Raw genomic sequence first — 23,099 nt, 5'->3', positions numbered from 1 at the left:
GGTGCTGTAGAACCCGTTAGATATTTTGTATTTAATATTTTATAATGACTTACACTTAGTAGAAATGTAGAAAGACTTATTGGTTCCCAATTTGCATTCAAATAAAAATTTTTAAATTGTATTTATCCAAATAGTATCATTACTTTCCAAATAGTGAAAAAAAGCCTGATCTTACCTTGAGGAGATTTAGTATTACTGATGACTGGACATTTATGAAGGTGTTGGAGTAAGGGAAAATAGAGGTTTATTTTTGGCTAAATAGCATCACAGTCCTCCTTCCACTTTTATAAAAGCAGAATAGCTCAAACTAATATTCATCAGATTTTGATACATATCAATGTATTTTTTTATGTCTAGAATATCTTCGGTGATTTACAGTGCCAGCAAACTGCATGAGTTTAAAGAAATCCATGGTACACGCTTCAAACAAAACCGGCAGATTTGGACTCTGCAGCACATCAATTTTTGCCCCAAAGTCAATGCATGTTTCAATCTCCTAATACAAAGAATCGAGAGTCCCATGAAGATAGTTTTTTTTAAACTAAATCTGAGTATATGTGTATTTAAAGTAGTACGTTTGTTAATGTACGCACCTATCGCCACCTTCTTCGGGAACCAGCACCGCTCTGCTGCTCTTCAGACTCTGGGTCACACTGCGCTCTGCATGACCCAGACGTGGCTTTACAATCTAAGTCTATGAGCAGCGACGTCACTAAGAAGGGGAACAGAACGGCGCTAGATCCTGGAAAAGGCAGCAAGCGAGGTAACACACACTACATATACCCAGATAAAAATCTTCAAAGGAGGACTTCTTTAACCAGAGCATTTTCACTCTAGCATTTCCACTATGAGAGGTCAGCAGTGTAAATGCAACATAAGAAAGAGTCCTTACACAGTGTGAATAACCAGACTTTGCACACAGTACCATCATAGCGCTAAAAGAGATGAAAACATAATACAAGCATTTGATGCATAAAGATAAATTAGGCTGTAAGGACACAAAAGGTGTTGTGAGGAGGGTCATTAAAATCTATACCGGAGGCATCTCTTTTTGATCTTTCAAAATGTGTGTTCTTTAGAAATGGCGAGTTGGGATCCTTCCAATAAAGCCTAAGGGCTTGTTCAGTTGAGTGTATTTTACGCCGTGGACAACACACATTGAGCACACGTACCCTATGCAGCCAACGTGCCGCCGAACATGGCCAATTATACCCACACACCATCTGTCTGTGTTGAAAACAAAAATATGACATGACAGCATGCACTAATTTGGACTCTTTGACAGACCAGACTAGTACATTTAAATGGCTCCTACACTATTTTGACATGCGGATGAGCACATGGAGTTTCAGATGCGACTGGCCAGAGATTTTATACGGCTGTCTGAACCCAGCCAAAAACCAATGTTTTTATCTTAAGAAACTGGAGGACATGTACAGATCTGTTAGGCAACTGTCTGATGCCATTGCTGCTCATCAAATGACATGACAAAAAGTTTTCGAGCTCCAAATTACTCCTAAAAAGTTTTTTTTACAGTTTCAAACTATAAAAAACAGAGAGAAGGCTGTAATAACAGACACCAAAATTAAAATAATAAAAAACACAAAATTTGGTACGTTCAAAGTGTTAAATCACAAAAAAATGAGGATAATATAACATTAAACATAAGTACATATTTTCATTGGTCAGGCCAGTACAGAGCTCTAGGGCTAGTTTACTGGCAGATAACCTAAAAGCAGGTTTCATCAGCACATCAGCACAATATACTATATCTTCTTCGCATCCACAGTTCTCTGATTATTTATTTTAACATTAATGAATACTTTCATGGTGGAGAAAGAAATGGGAAAAGTACATTAGGTTATATGTGCCATTTCTCTTCAACAAAACAGTGTGCCTGTCATTATTCACAGAAAATGTATCCCCAAAGGCAATTCTCGCTACATTCCTAGACTACGTGAATGCAAGCATGCTGGATTAGTTAAATTATTTTGACATATGGCAGCAGCCTGCAATCAAAAGCCATAGGTGCACAGCATTGGAAAAACACATTAGCATCTCTATTGATAATCACAACAAAGAAAAATGAAATAATTGTAGAAACAAAGGAGAAAGTGTGCGGATTGGGTGAGCAGGGTCTATAAAAGAAGTGGGTTATTTTTTTTGAGCCACAGCGAACATCTCCCACGTTGTAATTATGCCGTGAAGTGTGAGGAATTACAATTTTCCATGTAGGCTATTAGTTATTGGATTCTTCATAACGAGATTAAATATTTTTTTTATTTGACTGTTCATGCTATTTTATTCAACAGCTGAGAGTGTGAAACAATGTGAGATGAAAGGTAACTAATTTGTCTTAACCATATCATTAGGATGAACTTTGTAAAAATTAATCTGACCACACGTATCAAGGCATTTGTGCCTTTCAGTCTAAAATAGTGCTATATCTGCAGTGTGACGCTTATTAAAGGGGTTTCCCACTACTATTTCACCCCCTTTCACATGTCCTAATTCTTTTCTGACATACTTTTATTACCCGTGCAGCTTCTGTGAGAACCATATAGTCTTCTGTTGTCACGTTGCCTCTGCTACTTCAGATTTGGGATCTGGAATCGGACTAAATGAGAAGATCTCGTCATGGTAGGGTTGCCTTTCAATGGGTGACAATCTGAGTATGCATGCACAGATCACAGACTTCACTCTCCTCCCCTGCTTGGATCTTGCTGATATTTTGGAGCATCAAAGCATCAAAAGGGTCAAAGTACAGGAGAAGAGTGAAGCCTGATCGGACTTTGCCAAAGCTCTGGTGCTGTGAAGAGTGTTATGATGTGATGCTCATCATTAGACAACTTATCACAGGGGTTGTCAGCTGAAGGGCCGGCGCTCCGAAGCATCAGTAGAGTTAGCTTGCTCCACATATGACTGAGCTCAGATCAGGCACCACTCTCCTCCACTGCTTGGATCCTTCTGATGCTTTGGAGCACTAGCACCTTCAGCTAACAAGCCATGTGATATGATTTCTAATAACAAGCAGCTTTTGTCAGCTGAAGGGCCAGTGCTTCAAAGCATCAGAAGGATCCAAGCAGGAGAAGAAAGTGAAGTCTGATAAGAGCATGCGTGCTCTGACTGCGGGCACTCATTGAAAGGTAGCCCTGCCCCCACCGACAACGTTATCTTCTCAGTTTGTCCAATTCTGGTTCCCAGATCTGAAGCCGAGCCTGCATGACAACAGAGGAATATATCACCCATGCAGAGATGTGCTCTCAGGAGAAGCACAGGAAATAACACTATATTAGAAAACCGATTGTTAGGACTTATGAAAGGGGGTCAAATAGTAGTGAGAAACCCCTTTAACTATTTGCATAAGGGATTTAGTGCAATTTACTCCAAGTAGGTCAGTTTGACTAGTTTGACTAACCAGTTTCAAAGTAGATAACAGTCGTGACAAATAGTGCCAATTCAGTCATACTAGATTTTAAGAGCATTATAGCTTAGAGGCGACCATTAAAATCTATGGGGATCTGGTAAAACCGAAGACATACTTTGTACAGCACTTCAGTTTTTAATGTGTTCCAGAAGTTATCAGATTTATTATTAGGAAACGATGGATAAAAAGTGGTTCAGAAACTCTTCCATTTTTACATTTGTAAAAACAGATGAGATGCATATGTAAGCAAAATCTATGACACACCGCAGACAATGTGGTGCATTTTTTACAGATGTAAAAACAAAATGTATGTGTGAATGACGCCTAATACAGATTTATATTGTATTTAAAAGGGGTTATCTTGAACTTTACTCATTTTTACCATGGGGTGTAAAAACTTTCGGGCAGGTAGTTATTAACTATCTAACTTTCCTGCCAAACTGAAGGGAGTTGGCTGTCAATCAGAATGTCCTAAGCAGTGACGCCCCTTCAACACAGCAGAGCTGAGGAGGAAGAGGTGATCTGTTGATGTTAAAGGGGTATTCCCATCTCCAAGATACTATCCCAATATGTAGTAGGTGTAATATAAGTAAAAAAAATACTCCAGATAGAAATGTAGTATAGTTATTCTGATTTGCTATGTCGCTTACACCATGTACAGAGCTTTGAAGTAGCTTAAGTATTCGTGGTTATAACCATTATCAACTGTCACTATACGAGTGATAATAGCCATGGATACCTAAGCTACTGCAATGCACATGCTGTAAATGACATAACGAATCAGAAGATCTGTGCTACATTTCTAAATGGAGGTATTTCCTAACATTATTATTATTTTTATACTGATTACATATTGGGATAGGATCTTGGAGATGGAATACCCCTTTAAGTCAAATGAAGCAGCAGAATCGCCGGCAGGAGTGGTTCAAGACCACCAGAGAGTGATGCCAAGCAAGTACTACCTACCTCTAAGTTCTTTGCCTCAAAGAGAAAAACAAGCAAAGACACGGATGACCCTTTCAACTAGAGCAATCCAATGGAGATACAATAATTGAGGAAATCCCCCTTTAAACTTAGACACTGAATAAAATTACTCTAATATGGGCCAGTGTGTAAGATATATTCACTCACTGCTAATTTAAGGTGAAGGGTCAGCTAGTTTCACACAGTTTTTTCTATACATCTACACTGTGTGCAGAATTACTAGGCAAATGAGTATTTTGATCACATCATCCTTTTTATACCTGTTGTCCTACTCCAAGCTGTATAGGCTTGAAAGCCAACTGCCAATTATGTAAATCAGTTAATTTGCATCTCTGTAATGAGGAGGGGTGTGGTCTAATGACATCAACACCCTATATAAGGTGTGCTTAATTATTAGGTAACTTCCGTTCCTTTGGCAAAATGGGTTCGAAGAGTGATTTGACGTACTCTGAAAAGTGAAAAATAATAGATGTCTTAGGCTAGTTTCACACTAGCGTTTATGAGCGCAGCGACGGCCTGCGCACGGCCGCCGCTAAGCCCCGCCCCCTGCCGCGCCTCCGCCGGTAGCTCCGCCTACCGGCGCATGACGCTGCATGCGCCCTGCGTCCCCTATCTTTATCACTGGGGGCGCAGGCCGTGCACAGTATGCGTTTGGCGGCGCATGCGCCTTTTTGACGGTGCGCCGACCTGCGCCAAACGCAACCTGCTGCAGTTTGGTTGCGCCGGCGCACCGTCAAAAAGGCGCATGCGTCACCAAACGCATACTGCGCACGGCCTGCGCCCCCAGTGATAAAGATAGGGGACGCAGGGCGCATGCAGCGTCATGTGCCGGTAGGCGGAGCTACCGGCGGAGGCGCGGCAGGGGGCGGGGCTTAGCGGCGGCCGTGTGCAGGCCGTCGCTGCGCTCATAAACGCTAGTGTGAAACTAGCCTTACAGAGGGATGCAGCAGTCTTGAAATTGCCAAACTTTTGAAGCGTGATCACCGAACAATCAAGCGTTTCATGGCAAATAGCCAACAGGGTCGCAAGAAGCGTGTTGATAAAAAAAAGGCGCACTCTAACTGCCCATGAATTGAGGAAAATCAAGCGTCAAGCTGCCAAGATGCCATTTGCCACCAGTTTTGCCATATTTCAGAGCTGCAACGTTACTGGAGTATCAAAAAGCACAAGGTGTGCCATACTCAGGGAAATGGCCAAGGTAAGGAAGGCTGAAAAACGACCACCTTTGAACAAGAAACATAAGATAAAACGTCAAGACTGGGCCAAGAAATATCTTAATGCTCATTTTTCTAAGGTTTTATGGACTGATGAAATGAAAGTGACTCTTGATGGGCCAGATGGATGGGCCCGAGGCTGGATCAGTAAAGGGCAGAGAGCTCCACTCCGACTCAGACGCCAGCAAAGTGGAGGTGGGGTACTGGTATGGGCTGGTATCATCAAAGATGAACTTGTGGGACCTTTTCGGGTTGAGGATGGAGTGAAGCTCAACTCCCAGACCTACTAGCAGTTTCTGGAAGACACCTTCTTCAAGCAGTGGTACAGGAAGAAGTCGGTATCGTTCAAGAAAAACATGATTTTCATGCAGGACGATGCTCCATCACATGCATCCAAATACTCCACAGCGTGGCTGGCCAGTAAAGGTCTAAAAGAAGAAAAAATAATGACATGGCCCCCTTGTTCACCTGATCTGAACCCCATAGAGAACCTGTGGTCCCTCATAAAATGTGAGATCTACAAGGAGGGAAAACAGTACACCTCTCGGAACAGTGTCTGGGAGGCTGCTGCATGCAATGTTGATCGTAGACAGATCAAGCAACTGACAATCTATGGATGGAAGGCTTTTGAGTGTCATCGTAAACAAAGGTGGCTATATTGGTCACTGATTTTTTTTTGTTGTTATTGAATGTCAGAAATGTTTATTTCTAAATTTTGTGTTGTTATATTGGTTTACCTGGTGAAAATAAACTAGTGAGATGGGTATATATTTGGTTTTTATTAAGTTGCCTAATAATTCTGCACAGTAATAGTTACCTGCACAAACAGATATCCTCCTAAGATAGCCAAATCTAAAAAAAAACCCACTCCAACTTCCAAAAATATTAAGTTTTGATATCTATGAGTCTTTTGGGTTGATTGAGAACATAGCTGTTATTCAATAATAAAAAGAATCCTCTCAAATACCACTTGCCTAATAATTCTGCACGCAGTGTAAGACATATGTTTGGTATTGTGTACTGCAATAGGAGGCTTAGTCCACACATCTGGCTACTTTGAAAGGAAATCTTCTATAAACCAAGCCCATGATGTTTAACTTTGTTATTTTTAATGTTGCTTTTTTTTCTTTAATTTTACACAATTTTAGACATCTTGCGTGTACAAGGAAAAGTACACCTAAATGAGAGTCAGTTATAAAACTTGATGCGGATAGCTCACAAGATCTCATCATTCACAAGGTGGTCCTCCTTGTTCAATGCTACCTCCAGCTTGTGGTGCGAGCACAAGCGCTGCTACAAATTAAAGTATTGACTACATTTAGGGGCAATTTTTTTTTTTTAAGAAATGAAGAGGGCGGGCACGACCACATAAATGCAATATCCAATATATAGGGTGCTACCTATGTGCCAAGAATTGGTATGTAAAAGAAGAAAGGAAAAGACGCACAACTAGGCGCAAACACCAGATCAAAATAAAGTGAAAAAAGCTTTATTGTAACAAAAATTGCACACACTGATTAAAAACATCTAAAACACTAAAACCAAATAATAGGCTGTGTGGTATATACAGTAATCATATGTTGACAAACAAAATAATCTGCATTAATGCCATAGAAAGTGACAACAATGTTATAAATTTAATCCAGTAACCATCCTCTCAATATTTATTAGTCACTACAGAAATAAATATATCATTTTATAATAAAAAATATATAGATCTGTCAACATATGTTACAATGAAACACCCATAGTAGAAAATATAATCACCGGCAATGCTATAATATGTAAGCACCTAATAGTGTGGCCATACTCACCAATAAATGTTATGCTGCACTGCCTGTCCCTACACGTATCGCTACGCCTTGTAGCTTCATCAGGGTAAGGGTCAATTTTTTTTTTTTTACTTACACGAAAGCATGCAATTGGGGATAAAAACTATTTTTGAAATTGGCTTTCATTAAAAATGTACCACTGTTTGCCTCCTATAGCCTCAGTACTATACTGTCTATTGCTAACTGCAGACTGAGGTTAACGGGTTCGGCCATATTATATTTTATCAGATGTTTTGGGGACATGATTTTGTGGCACTTACAATTATATTGGTATGACCGGTTCTCCTCCTTGCTAGTACAGCTTTCCCCATAGACTGCAGAGCTCTCCTGTGTATACAATGGCTGCTGGTGGAGGAGCACGTGATCAGTCCTGTCCATAAACTTCCACCAATTCAAAAGTAGTGAAAAAATTATTGAAACAAATAATTTTTAGTCCAAACTGCATGTATTTAAGAAAAAAAAGTGGATAACGCCTTTAAAGTGATATATTTAGGTCAGATGATTAGTATGTGGCCTCTTGCTGATCACCATGGATTATGCAAAACAGTTCAGATCTGCCAAACGTTGCCTGAGCAATAAGGTATTCTTTTCAGTTCAGTTGTGAAAGTGTCTGTTTGCCATATTGGATTTGACCAAGGCTGCTTCTTGTCTTGGGATCGCTGCCTGCCCTGCCCTTTTTATCTGTCTTATGGTATTGTATGACCCCTGCCAGGCCTAAGTTAGTTTTTTTTATTACAATCACTCTTCTATTTATTGATTCCAGTAATGCTCTCCAAAAAACACTACTAGAGACTGCTCCAAGACCTGGAGGTTTCCTTCACAATGCTCGTAGAAGCCTGCAAAATCCCTCGGCCTCAGCACCAAGGCTTGGCCTAGCTAAATCGGATAGTGATAGAGAGGGGCCATACCTGAACTACTATAAGGTTAATTTTGCAAACGCACTGCATTCCTAGCTTTGTGATTATACTGAGTGACGCTTAAGTTATCTAGCTAACAATTCTTCTCCAATTTACCAATGTTCCCGGTGTCTGCGAAAAGCTTGCTTTGAAAATTCCAAGTCTGACTAAGCTTTGTATTCGGTATTGTAGAGAAATCCCAGACGACATCTAAACTCTGGTTACACTGGGCATTAATTCAATTTTCCCCTCTATGAATATCAATAGAATTTCTCTAATTTTTCTATATTTAAAAATATCTATATTAAAAAAAAAAAAAAATCAAACAACAATCTTGTTGTTGTGGCAGGAAGGTTAGTAATTACAGACGTGCGTTATACATTTTTGGATGTGGTTTTCCATTATTTATATTGAGGCTATTATGCAGCATTTCTCTGTTCAAGAACACAAGATAGAATTAAACTTAAAAACAAATCTGATCTAGTGATTCATCGCTCAAGCAGCTTCTGTTCTCTACCTGTACAAACCAATATTTTGTCTTCATGAAAATCGAGTCTGCTGGGAGGCAGAAGAGCCTCTGCTAGGTTGTGTAGAGCTTGTAAGAGATTGTCTGTGAAAGCACTCTGCGGACAAGAAATATAAACTACCAAAATCATCGAAACATTTAACTGTTCCAGAACCTCAGTGTAAAAAAGGTCACAGACTAGCACATTACTTAGAGAGGCTTTCCACTCTAAGGAAAGTAGACCCCAAACACTTTAATTTAACAAAAAGGGCAGGTACTCCACCCTCCACACGTCCAGCACCGGCTTACTGTCACGGACTGGGTTTTGGTTGCAGCGGTGACACTGTGCATCTTCGCTGCAGCTAATCACGGAGCTCAGCGATAATGCCACAATTTTCACAATCACGTTATTTTTCACAAAGCACAGTAAATACATAATTTTTAATTTACAGACTAAGTCCAACATAAAGTTTCTTTATTATACTCCGGTGGTCCGATGCCATTCTTGAACTGCTACAACTACATTTCGCAGCAGCACTTGCTTCTCCTCAGTGCTGCAGACTCTTCTACTGTGAGCTCCTGACAAGACCCACGTCAAGCTAAGCTATATGTAGAATTCACCCTATGCTTCTTTGCACTCTCTCTTCCTGTACGTACCCTTACAACACAAGAAAAAAAACAATCCATTCTCCCACAAGAATATTCAAAAATTGCAGAAAGCTTTAATCACAATTATGAGACTACACGAAGACAGGGGGAGGAAAAACAAACCATGTACATGCGAGCAAAAGGGGCGCACTTACTAAAAGGGTATACAATATTCAGACATCCATTAATCAGAGCTAAAACAGTGTTACTCTTAATCAACCACACATTTCCAAATGGCGTAATGGAAAAACCGTTGGCAGACATAATGTAACAAAAATATATACAGAAGTTCATTATCCATCATATAGTATACCTGGTCAGATGACAGGGAAATTATAGCACTGCACCCTCCCCGACGTGCGTTTCAGCTGGCAGAAGCTTTGTCAAGGGTACATACCCTGCCTGAGCGACAATCTTCTGCCATCTGCATCAGTACAGCTGCCTATATGATAAAGTGGTAATCTGCAGATAAACAGCATTTAAATCCTGCATGGCCATCATACTGGAGTTGGAGCAGCTGCTACAGGGAGAAAATTAAGTCATATCCTCCATGCAGCCGATTGCCAACAGTCATTGGGACGGTGAACTGTAATCTCTCCGCTGCACACACAGTATAGAAAAGGCCAAAGTAATGAAAGTAATGCAATATATAGGTAGTGTACCTATAATTCAGGTAAATTCTAGCAATAATAACAACTTGCTACTCTGGCACAAGCACAGAAAGCCATATCAAGTTTTACAATATCAGAAGTGCATTTACAGCAGCTATAATAACATCACTCACACCGTTGCATTACATTACCCAGGGGCTCACCAACAGCCAAGCTTCTAACTTTATAAATGTCATTGTGAACACAGCACCATACTCTAGAGGAGCCTTTACAATACATGCAAATAGATGGAATGGTAGCTCATCATCAGTAGAAACGCCAGTGGCATTCAACTGATTAGACTCTACAGCATAGTCTCACGTTGCCGCCAAGAATTAATCAGTTCGATGTGGTAAATTTGTTAAAAAATGTCGAATCACAAAATCTACTGAAAAGACAAAAGAAACATGACTTGAGGGGAGTTGGGATGAGGAAAAAAAACAAACAAAAAAAAGACAGAATCTGTACCGAGTTTTTTTTATAGCTGCGGTAATAAAAGCTAAAGAGTTTCTTTTACAGACAAGAAGCCTGAAAGTCCTCTAGCGTGCTATAAATGTTAAGAGGTCCAATTAAGTAGTGGACTCTAGAGATCAAGTGTTAAATGAATTGGTCACAGAGCATTTTCAGCAGGCATTTCTCTATAAAATGACTTCATCTGCAAGGCCTGTCCCTCTGTTTTGTTCTAATGAAGCATTACTGTACAGCAAAAGTCATAACTCTAAGATGGAAGTGATAATAAAAAAGAAAGTATTACAATGTCTAAAAAAGGTAGAAAACAGGAAAAAAAGTATTTGTCTACTAACCGAGGCAACTATTTCCAGGAGGTCTTGAAATAAAACTGCTCTCTTTTGGGCATGCAGTCTCTCTGAAAACTATTATCAATATCTTAACCCCTTCACGACATGCACCGTACATGTAAAGTACATTGATATGGGCTTCGGCACGGAGCCCACATGTTTCCCAATACGTCAGCTGTTTTGAACAGCTGACATGTGCCCTTAATAGCCACAGGTGGAATCGTGAGCCACAAGCGGCTGTTAACCCGTTAAATGCCGCTGTCAATCTCTGACAGGAGCATTTAATGTGATCACGCCGGGAGCGCATCATTAGTCCCGCCCATTGGAACCAGTGTCACATGCGGCGCTGGTCTCCAATGGGTTGGCATGACAACTCGGGGTCTGCAGGAGACCCCCTGTGGTTGTCATTGACCGACTGCTAGTAGCGCAGCCCAGCAAGTGAGCACACAGGCGATCTGATCACAAGTCAAAGAAGAGAGAACAGACGGGAGAAGTCAGCAAATGGGGAAAGAGAGAGTGGATGGGTGGGTGAGAACATGGGGAGGAGAGATTCTCAATGCTGCAAAGCCTGCCCACATCGTGACATTACCACCCTCCCAAGGCGATAGCATCGGGCCTCCATCTAGTATTAAGAATATTTCCCAAGAACAAAAAAAAAAAAAGGGAATCAGCAAAATATTCTCAATAATAAACATTCATAGGGTAATACCTGTGAATACAGTTTTTAGACTCCAGATAGGCCATGCCAGAAGCAGCATCCAGGGAAAACTTTACAAGCTGTTTAGGTTTCATCTCATCTTTCCTCTTTCTTAAGAAGGTCAAGAAATCACCACCTGAGAAAATAGAAAAAGGAACAGTGAGACCTAAAAGAAATGAGAATTTCATTGACTAGAACTTTATAATTTGCTAACAATGATCTCACTAATAACATATGTCACAAACACATGATTTTTGGCAGAACGCTCTTTAGCCCAAAGCCATCTTCCTTTATTCTCCCATAAATGTAAATTCTTTGATCAACAAAAATTCTAGCTTCCACACCCCTGATGTCTACGGTCAAGAAAAGAGCAATCTGTGGACCGGTATGTTAAAGAGAACTAAACTGTTACATATTTATTTATACATTTTGTCCAGAATGAAAATATCTGAGGGTTGACAGATTTATATATTTGTGAATTGGTCTTAATTCTTGTAAAAATAATTTAAAAAAAATGCACATAACTGACTTTCCAACCCCTGTTTTTCCCTAGTCAAATTGCCTGCCTTCAGCTATATTGACATCAGAATATACTCACTTGGACTACTTATACTGGCCCTGAAAGGGTCTTGTGTTTCACTAACCCTTGGGAGGGGGAAGCAGGGGTTGACCTTTTCACTGCCATCATCTCTACTCAAATTGAGTCCGTTCTGATGTGAATGCAGCTGAAGGTAGACAAATAGATAGGGAAAAAGCAGGGGTTTGGAATCACTTGCATTAAATTTTTATTTTACAAGAATTAAGAGCAAACCTATAATGAAGTCATTTCCAAAATTAAAGTTTCTGTGCTGGAAATTATTTTTTACTTAAGAAAAAAATAACAATGATAGTTTGGTTATTCTTAAAGCTTTGCACACCAAAACTAAAGAAACTACATACAGTATGTAATTCAGGGCTGTGGAGTCTGTCAATTTTGGACCGACTCAAACTCCTAAAATATATAATAAATTGGGTACAGTATTTAAATGCAGCATTTGCTGAATATTTTTTCATATTAATTTGGGAAAATTATGAAATGTCCTATAAAGGTATGTTCTGTTCCTGATCTAATGATCTCGGCTTTTAGTAGAGATGAATCTGTGCAGCAATTTACATGCTCAGTATTAAAGCACCTCCTCTACAGATCAGAGCAAAAAGGCACTGATAAGGAATGCATGCAGCCCTGCAATCATCTCAACAGCTGCTAGTGTAAGGCCAAGTTCACATAGCGTTAACCAGCCCTATCAACGCATAGCGTTGACAGGCTGCTTTAACGCAATAGTATAACGCGAAATGCGTTATGCTATACCGCTAGCGCTGATGATTCATCAGCGCTAGCGGTGACATGCTATGACCACTAGCGCTGATGAATCATCAGCGCTAGTTGTGACGGAGCCTCAGACGCTGCAGGCCGCGTCCGGGGCTCCGTCAGTGCTTAACGGCACATCGCGAACGTATGCCTCTTTAAGGCATACGTCGCGATGCGCTAGTTAATGGGAGGCTATGGCAGCGTTAACGGACTGCGTTGCATCGCGGTGTAACGCAGTCCAATAAACTGACTACCATAGCGCAGTGGGAACCCGGCCTAAACAAGAAAACAGGATTAAGGCATTTACTTTGCAAATCATATCTAAACTTTCCATAAAACTGTATAAATCAATAGTCCAGTGTATGTTTTCTTTGCATGCTTATTGTTTTCTTTGCTAGCAGTTTCAGACGCTTTCTAGGGTATGATTCAGCAAAAACTTGCTCCCTCCATCCTCCCCTCTTCATAGAATGTGAGGCATCATGATGCGAAACATTTATTGAGCTCTAAACTGAGTAACAACTGAGATTTAAGTTCAGAGTAAAGCTATCTAACAACAATATATTACAAACCTTATATTTGTCATCATCTGTACTATTGATTTATGCAAAGTTTGTTTTATTTCTATCCAAAATTATATATGACTCCCTATTCTTGCAGGAATTACAATATACATTATTTCTTATAGGACAAAATTTATTGAGAGAGAGAATTTATAGGATTACAAAAACAAAAAGGGCACCGCGATAAAGTTGCTACTGCATGGGTGAAAATGCCTACTTGCAGTAAATAATGGCTGAAAAAATATTGACAATGCGGCATATAAATGGTAAGGTGCCTGCCTACCTTAAGATGAACTGGTGCTCCAGCAAGGAAATGACAATGAAGTGGTTTGGAGGGTCATGCAGGGTAAATTGCTGAGTTGCTGACCCACAAAAATGAATGCAACACGAGAGTTCTGGGCGCTGGAGCAGGGAGATGTGAACTGAGCCGTTCACCGGTAATCACACAGGATCACATCGACACGTGAGGTGTAGTAAGTGCACCGGATGGAGGGAGGCTTGGGACCGGAGAGCGTCTTCCCGAGTGGAACCCACCTAGCCCTCACCAAGGACTGGATGCAAGCTGCGCGTGCCGGCCGGGAGACGCCGCTGACAGTCGGAGTGTGGAGGGGGCGTGGTCTGGGTGACGTCACCTAGAGCAGAGAGCTAGGAGCTGGGAGACGGAGGCTGAGAAAAATAGAATCATAGAATCATAGAATCGTAGAGTTGGAAGGGACCTCCTGGGCCATCTGGTCCAACCCCCTGCTCAAAGCAGGATTCGCTAAATCATCCCAGTCAGATGTCTGTCCAGCCTCTGTTTGAAGACTTCCATTGAAGGAGAACTCACCACTTCTCGTGGCAGCCTGTTCCACTCATTGATCACTCTAACTGTCAAAAAGTTTTTTCTAATATCTAATCTGTGTCTCCTCCCATTCAGTTTCATCCCATTGCTTCTAGTCTTTCCTTGTGCAAATGAGAATAAAGTTGATCCTTCTACAATGTGACAGCCCTTTAGATATTTGTAGACAGCTATTAAGTCTCCTCTCAGTCTTCTCTTTTGCAAACTAAACATTCCCAAATCCTGCAACCTTTCCTCATAAGACAGGGTTTGCAGACCGGTCACCATTCTGGTCGCTCTTTTCTGAACTTGCTCCAGTTTGTTGATGTCTTTTTTTAAAATGTGGTGCCCAAAACTGGACACAATATTCCAGATGAGGTCTGACCAAAGAGGAGTAGAGGGAAATAATGACTTCACGTGATCTAGACTGTATGCTTCTGTTAATACATCCTAGAATTGCATTTGCCTTTTTTGCTGCTGCATCACACTGTTGACTCATATTCAGTCTGTGATCTATTAGTATACCCAAGTCTTTTTCACATGTGCTGTCACTTAGCCCTATTCCTCCCATTCTATATATGCTTTTTCCATTTTTATTGCCCAGATGTAGTACTTTGCATTTCTCCCTTTTAAAAACCATTCTGTTTGTTGCTGCCCACTTCTCCAGTTTATTTAAATCTTTTTGAATCCTCTCTCTCTCTTCTCTAGTATTAGCTATCCCTCCTAGCTTTGTGTCATCAGCAAATTTAATCAGTTTACCCTCAATGCCTTCATCTAAATCGTTGATAAAGATGTTGAACAATACAGGGCCCAGGACAGAGCCCTGTGGTACCCCACTTGAGACATTCTTCCAACTGGATGTGCAGCCATTTACGACCACTCTTTGGGTCCGATCACTAAGCCAGTTATGAATCCACCTAACAGTTGCCTTGTCCATACCATACTTAATCATTTTTTCAATAAGGATTGTATGAGAGACTTTGTCAAATGCTTTGCTGAAGTCAAGATATACTATATCTACAGCATTTCCTTGATCCACCCAATCAGTGATACCGTCATAGAAGGAAATTAAGTTAGTCTGACATGACTTATTAGTTACAAACCCATGCTGACTCTGTTTAATCACTTCATTCTTATCCAGGTATTGACATACATGTTGTTTAATAATTTGTTCAAAGATCTTTCCTGGTATAGAAGTCAGACTCACCGGCCTATAGTTACCTGGGTCCACCTTCTTCCCCTTTTTGAAGATAGGAACAACATTTGCTCTTCTCCAGTCTTCTGGCACTTCTCCTGTTCTCCAAGAATTTTCAAAGATTATAGAGAGGGGTTCAAAAATTTCTTCTGCTATCTCCTTCAGTACTCTGGGGTGTAATTCATCTGGACCTGGAGACTTGAATTCATTTAGGCTAGCTAAGTGTTTCCTCACTATCTTTCTGTTTATAGATATCCTGGATTCTTCTATTCCCTTAATAGGACAGTGAATAACAGTTGATGTTACATTTCCTTTCTGAGAGAAAACAGATGCAAAATAGGAATTTAAAAGTTCAGCCTTCTCAACATCCTGTCTTACCATTTCATCATTTTCATCCTGTAAAAATCCTATAGCATCTTTGACTTTTCTTTTACTTTTGACATATCCCCAAAATCCTTTATTATTGCTTTTGACATCTCTTGCAAGCCTCAATTCATTTTCAGCTTTAGCTAATCTGATTTGTGCCCTGCAGGTTCTGCAGACAGCATTATATTCTTCTTTAGATATGCCTCCCTCTTTCCATTTTATAAACATTTTTTTCTTCCTTTTTAGCATGTGCTTAAGTTCTGTGTTCATCCATCCTGGTTTCCTTAACTGCTTCCTATTCTTCCCTCTTTTCGGAATTGTTAACAACTGTGCTTTGAGAATTTCATTTTTCACGATTTCCCATCCTTCCTGGACATTTTTGTCTTTAAGGATATCCAGCCATTGGATCCCTCCAATTCTCTTTCTGAATCCCTTAAAATCTGCCTTTCTGAAATCTAACCTTGACGTCTGAGTCTTCACAGGTCTTCCGCCTCTAGTTATCCAAAATTCTAAAATAGCATGGTCGCTACCTCCTAGGGTCCCAGCCACTTTTACCTTCTCAACCATTTCCTCCCTGTTTATAAGGATTAGATCCAAGGTAGCAGTTCCCCTTGTTTTCTCCCTTACCTTTTGGAAGATAAAGTTGTCAGCAAGAGAGGATAAGAATTTCCTTGACCTGTTAGTTTTGCCTGAGAGAGATTCCCAACAAATGTCTGGATAGTTGAAATCTCCCATGACAACTATGTCATATTTTTTGGAAAACTTGGCCATTTGATGCATAAAGAGTTCATCCATAGCTTCAGCTTGCACAGGCGGCCTGTAGTAAATGCCTACAATGGTGTCCTTTCCATTGTTCTGTCCTTGTATTCTTACCCAAACAGTTTCCACAGAACTCCCAGTCTCTGAAGCTTCAATCTCTGTGCAGATATACGCGTTTCTAACATACAATGCGACACCCCCTCCTCGTTTATCAAGTCTGTTTCTTGCAAATAAGTTGTATCCTTCTAGTCTTGTATTCCAATCATGTGTATTGTCCCACCAAGTTTCAGTGATTGCAATGACATCATATTTCTTTTCCTGTGTTAGTAGTTCCAATTCTCCTTGTTTGTTGCCCATGCTTTGTGCATTAGTATAGAAACATTTTAGTTTGTGATTGGTTTCTCTTTCTCCAATATTTTTATTAATTAGATTCTTTCGTCTTTGTTCTTCCTTTCCACTTCTAATAGCAGAGTTCTCAATAGCATTTGTCAGGTGTATGGCTTTTTCTGGTCTTTTGCTTCCCTTCCCATGTTGTTCTAGTTTAATGCTCTCCTTACAAGTGTAGCAAGGCGACTTCCAAATACATGCTTTCCAGTCTTCGTAAGGTGCACCCCATCTCTAGCAAGTAGACCATCGTATAAGTAGTTCACTCCGTGATCCAGAAATCCAAATCGTTGCTGACGGCACCATCGACGTAGCCAGTTGTTCACCTGCAGAATCTTATTCCACCTCCTTGTTCCATGGCCATCCACTGGGAGGATGGAAGAGAAGACCACCTGCGCTCCCAGTTCTTTCACTTTCTTACCTAAGTCTTCAAAGTCTCTGCAGATGGTTTCCAGGTCGTTTCTTGCGGTGTCATTTGTCCCCACATGTAGTAGCAGGAATGGGTAGTCATCTGTAGGTCTGAAGAGTCCTGATATCCTGTCAGACACATCTTTAATTTTTGCACCTGGAAGACAACACATTTCTCTTGAAGTTATATCCGGTCTGCAGATAGCGGCCTCAGTTCCTCTCAACAGGGAATCCCCCATGACCACCACTCTCCGTTTCTTCTTCACAACATTTTTCTTTCTCCATCCAGGAGGACTCTGAAGGCGTACAAGGTTGCTGCTTGTTGGCAAAGTCTTATCCTGATGTATTTCTTCATTGTTTTCCTGCGTGAGAGCCTGGTACTGGTTTCTGAGCAGTATGGGTGCTGACTGCCTCCTGATCCTCCTGCTTCTCTGGGTCACATGTCTCCATTCCTCTGTTTCTTCAGGTGCACTTCGAATTTCTTCTCTTTCTGTAACATGAAGAGATAATTCTGCTCTGTCCAAGAACTCTTCACCTTCCTTAATGATCTTCAACGTAGCTAACCTCTCTTCGAGATTTTGTAACTTTTCCTCCAACAGGGACACAAGCTTGCATTTGTGGCATGTGAAGTTTGGCTTTTCCACTGGTAAGTCTGTGAACATGTAGCAAGAAATGCAGCTCACCAAATGGCTCCTGGCCTCTTCCATCTTGAGATTTCTTAAAAACGATGAAAGATGAGCCCAAATTCGCGCGCCGATAGGTGCGCGGTTTTTCCGATTTCCTCTTTTCAGCTGCAACGGCCAAAACCCAGTGATCGTTGAGCTCGCGGAGACTCTTCACTTATCCCAGAAGGCACTGGGAATATGCAAATGATCTCCTCAAGACTCTTCCCCTGTTTTTCCGATTTCCTCTTTTCAGCTGCAACGGCCAAAACCCAGTGATCGTTGAGCTCGCGGAGACTCTTCACTTATCCCAGAAGGCACTGGGAATATGCAAATGATCTCCTCAAGACTCTTCCCCTGTTTTTCCGATTTCCTCTTTTCAGCTGCAACGGCCAAAACCCAGTGATCGTTGAGCTCGCGGAGACTCTTCACTTATCCCAGAAGGCACTGGGAATATGCAAATGATCTCCTCAAGACTCTTCCCCTGTTTTTCCGATTTCCTCTTTTCAGCTGCAACGGCCAAAACCCAGTGATCGTTGAGCTCGCGGAGACTCTTCACTTATCCCAGAAGGCACTGGGAATATGCAAATGATCTCCTCAAGACTCTTCCCCTGTTTTTCCGATTTCCTCTTTTCAGCTGCAACGGCCAAAACCCAGTGATCGTTGAGCTCGCGGAGACTCTTCACTTATCCCAGAAGGCACTGGGAATATGCAAATGATCTCCTCAAGACTCTTCCCCTGTTTTTCCGATTTCCTCTTTTCAGCTGCAACGGCCAAAACCCAGTGATCGTTGAGCTCGCGGAGACTCTTCACTTATCCCAGAAGGCACTGGGAATATGCAAATGATCTCCTCAAGACTCTTCCCCTGTTTTTCCGATTTCCTCTTTTCAGCTGCAACGGCCAAAACCCAGTGATCGTTGAGCTCGCGGAGACTCTTCACTTATCCCAGAAGGCACTGGGAATATGCAAATGATCTCCTCAAGACTCTTCCCCTGGTTTTCCGATTTCCTCTTTTCAGCTGCAACGGCCAAAACCCAGTGATCGTTGAGCTCGCGGAGACTCTTCACTTATCCCAGAAGGCACTGGGAATATGCAAATGATCTCCTCAAGACTCTCCCCCTGTTTTTCCGATTTCCTCTTTTCAGCTGCAACGGCCAAAACCCAGTGATCGTTGAGCTCGCGGAGACTCTTCACTTATCCCAGAAGGCACTGGGAATATGCAAATGATCTCCTCAAGACTCTTCCCCTGGTTTTCCGATTTCCTCTTTTCAGCTGCAACGGCCAAAACCCAGTGATCGTTGAGCTCGCGGAGACTCTTCACTTATCCCAGAAGGCACTGGGAATATGCAAATGATCTCCTCAAGACTCTTCCCCTGTTTTTCCGATTTCCTCTTTTCAGCTGCAACGGCCAAAACCCAGTGATCGTTGAGCTCGCGGAGACTCTTCACTTATCCCAGAAGGCACTGGGAATATGCAAATGATCTCCTCAAGACTCTTCCCCTGGTTTTCCGATTTCCTCTTTTCAGCTGCAACGGCCAAAACCCAGTGATCGTTGAGCTCGCGGAGACTCTTCACTTATCCCAGAAGGCACTGGGAATATGCAAATGATCTCCTCAAGACTCTTCCCCTGTTTTTCCGATTTCCTCTTTTCAGCTGCAACGGCCAAAACCCAGTGATCGTTGAGCTCGCGGAGACTCTTCACTTATCCCAGAAGGCACTGGGAATATGCAAATGATCTCCTCAAGACTCTTCCCCTGTTTTTCCGATTTCCTCTTTTCAGCTGCAACGGCCAAAACCCAGTGATCGTTGAGCTCGCGGAGACTCTTCACTTATCCCAGAAGGCACTGGGAATATGCAAATGATCTCCTCAAGACTCTTCCCCTGGTTTTTCGATTTCCTCTTTTCAGCTGCAACGGCCAAAACCCAGTGATCGTTGAGCTCGCGGAGACTCTTCACTTATCCCAGAAGGCACTGGGAATATGCAAATGATCTCCTCAAGACTCTTCCCCTGGTTTTCCGATTTCCTCTTTTCAGCTGCAACGGCCAAAACCCAGTGATCGTTGAGCTCGCGGAGACTCTTCACTTATCCCAGAAGGCACTGGGAATATGCAAATGATCTCCTCAAGACTCTTCCCCTGTTTTTCCGATTTCCTCTTTTCAGCTGCAACGGCCAAAACCCAGTGATCGTTGAGCTCGCGGAGACTCTTCACTTATCCCAGAAGGCACTGGGAATATGCAAATGATCTCCTCAAGACTCTTCCCCTGGTTTTCCGATTTCCTCTTTTCAGCTGCAACGGCCAAAACCCAGTGATCGTTGAGCTCGCGGAGACTCTTCACTTATCCCAGAAGGCACTGGGAATATGCAAATGATCTCCTCAAGACTCTTCCCCTGAGAAGGGCCAATCGTCAACGCGTTTCGAAGGTGCACGGACTTTCATCATCAGGGCAGCGCCAGCAACGGCTCTGTTCACATCTCCCTGCTCCAGCGCCCAGGACTAGTAGGAGCGCTGGTGTATTGTGTTTATAAGGATTACAAAATTCCTAAGAAGCTTCCTATGTAGACTGCTGTATTTGAGAATTTCACAATAACGCAAAATAAAAAATATTTTGTCAGTGTATGACAGATGAAAACAAATGCTTTGATGCCAAAATCAGTGCATACTCAGGCAGTGATAAAAATGCTCCTACAAGAGCTTCCAATCTAAAAAGACATTTACAACGCTTACACCCAGAAGTTTTCAAAGCAATGACTGACAAATATCACATCAACACCAAGAAAACAGTACACAGTACTTCCTACCATGCAAATGAGGAGGAAAGAGCATCTCAAACAAAAAGTTACAAAATATTTTGTAACTGATAGTTACTGTAACAATGACAGCAGATATGTTTAAAAACCGCTCATAAGCTCATACAACTTGTTGTGAAAGACGATGTACCATAATCATTATTTGCATGACCAGCTTTTACAGCTCTTAATGGAGAAATGGCCCGCAAGTTGGTGTTTCTCTGGAAAGAGAAAGAATTAGAAAATTAGTGATTTAAGAAGCCCATAACCAAAACGAGGATCTTAAAAAGACTCAAGAGACGTTTTATATTTCTTAAAATGGATGTCTGCACATGTCAAAGAGTGAACCATTTAGCTATCAACGTTCGATTTGTTTGAGACAACAAGTAAATTATTACCAAGACACTGGCAGTAAAAGATACTAAATCTCATCACATCAGCCAGTTTCTCCAGAACTTAGTGGAAAAAGTTTTGCAAGATTGTGAACTCAAAAAAGAGGTTCTTTTTATTGTAACTGATAATGCTTCAAACATGATAAGTACAATTAAACTGATGAGAATAATGAAGGGGAAAAGCAGCTAGAAGAAAAATTCAATTTCAGTATGTTTGATATGGAAGGCTACAGTCCTGTAACTGAGGAACAAACAGATTAATACAGAAGAACAGCAAAATGATACTTTACAAATAGATGATCTTGTTGAACCTGCTGCAAAGCTTTCTCATATTTATCACATGAATTGTGATGTGCACACGATGCAGCTGTCAATAAGAGATAGTCTACAAGAAGGACAAGCTGGAACTCAGATTAGCAAAGTGAGGAAACTGTTTTTTGCTGTCAAACCCTAAAATTGAAACCATATTGGAGAGACGTGCAGGAAAAGGGGCAATTGTGGATCAAACCACTCGGTGGGACAGCAACTATTTAATGACTGAGCAATTGCATGAGCTGAAACCCTTTCTTGTCGACACTAAAGAAGGTCAATGGTCAACGGTGGCTGAATTGAAAGAATTGCTTCATCACCTATTTACAAGTGCTTCTCACGAAATTAGAATATCAAAAAGTTAATTTGCTTCAGCTCTTCAATGCAAAAAGTGAAACTCATTATATAGAGTCATTACAAACAGTGATCTATTTCAAGTGTTTATGTTAATAATGATGATGGCTTACAGCCAATGAAAACCCTAATGTTATTATTTCAGTAAATTAGATTAACAAAAAAACACCTGCAAAGGCTTTTTTTAGCTTTTAAAAAAGGTCCCTTAGTCTGTTTCAGGAGACTCCACAATCGTGGAGAAGACTGCTAACTTAACAGATGTCCAGAAGGCAGTCATTGACACACTCCACATGGAGGGTAAGCCACAAAATGCAATTGCTAAAGAAGCTGGCTGTTCACAGAGCACTGTATCGAATCATATTAATAGAAAGTTAAGTGGAAAGAAAAAGTGTGGCAGAATAAGGTACAAAAGCAATTGGGATAACTGCAGCCTTGAAAGGATTGTTAAGAAAAGGCCATTCAAAAATTTGGGGGAGATTGACAAAGAGTGGACTGCTGCTGTATACATTGCTTCAAGAGCCACCACACACCGACGTATCCAGGACATGGGCTACAAGTATCGCATTCCTTGTGTCAAGCCAATCATAACCAATAGACAATGCCAGAAGCGTCTTGCCTGGGTCAAGGAGAAAAGAACTGGACTGTTGCTAAGTGATCCAAGTTGTTGTTTTCAGATTAAAGTAAATTTTGATTTTCATTTGGAAATCAAGGTCCCAGAGTCTGGAGGAAGAGTGGAGAGGCACACATTCCAAGCTGCTTTAGGCCTAATGTGAAGTTTCTGGAATCAGTGATGGCTTGGAGAGCCAAGTCATCTGCTTGTGTAGGTCCACTGTGTTTCATCAAGACCAATGTCAGCGCAGCAGTCTACTAGAAACTTTTAGAGCACTTCATGCTTCCCTCTGCTGACAAGCTTAAGCAGATGGAAATTTTCTCCAGAAGGACTTGGCACCTGTCCACACTGCCAAAAGTACCAATACCTGGTTTAAAAACAACAGTATAACTGTGCTTGATTGGCCAGCATACTCACCTGACCTTAACCCCATAGAGAATCTATGCAGTATTGTCAAGAGGAAGATGAGACACCATACACAACAATGCAGATGAGCT

At 41.3% G+C, this 23,099-nt stretch overlaps 1 protein-coding gene across 4 annotated transcripts in view; it reads right to left on the bottom strand.

The window, feature by feature from the left end:
• FER (FER tyrosine kinase) overlaps positions 1-23,099 on the bottom strand; it is a 416,817-nt gene that overhangs the window by 84,900 nt on the left and 308,818 nt on the right. For all 4 annotated transcript variants that reach the window (XM_073548571.1, XM_073548350.1, XM_073548410.1 and 1 more), the window contains exon 18: positions 11,663-11,786. In XM_073548571.1, the coding sequence (XP_073404672.1) occupies positions 11,663-11,786 (124 nt within the window). The remainder of the gene's footprint in view (positions 1-11,662; positions 11,787-23,099) is intronic.

Source organism: Dendrobates tinctorius, unplaced genomic scaffold, assembly GCF_039654945.1.
Source record: "Dendrobates tinctorius isolate UK_male_01 unplaced genomic scaffold, ASM3965494v1 ptg000003l, whole genome shotgun sequence".
NCBI classification, from domain to species: Eukaryota; Metazoa; Chordata; class Amphibia; order Anura; family Dendrobatidae; genus Dendrobates; species Dendrobates tinctorius.
Note: the sequence above shows the minus strand (reverse complement) of the source record. Positions and strands in the feature narration are given on the sequence as shown.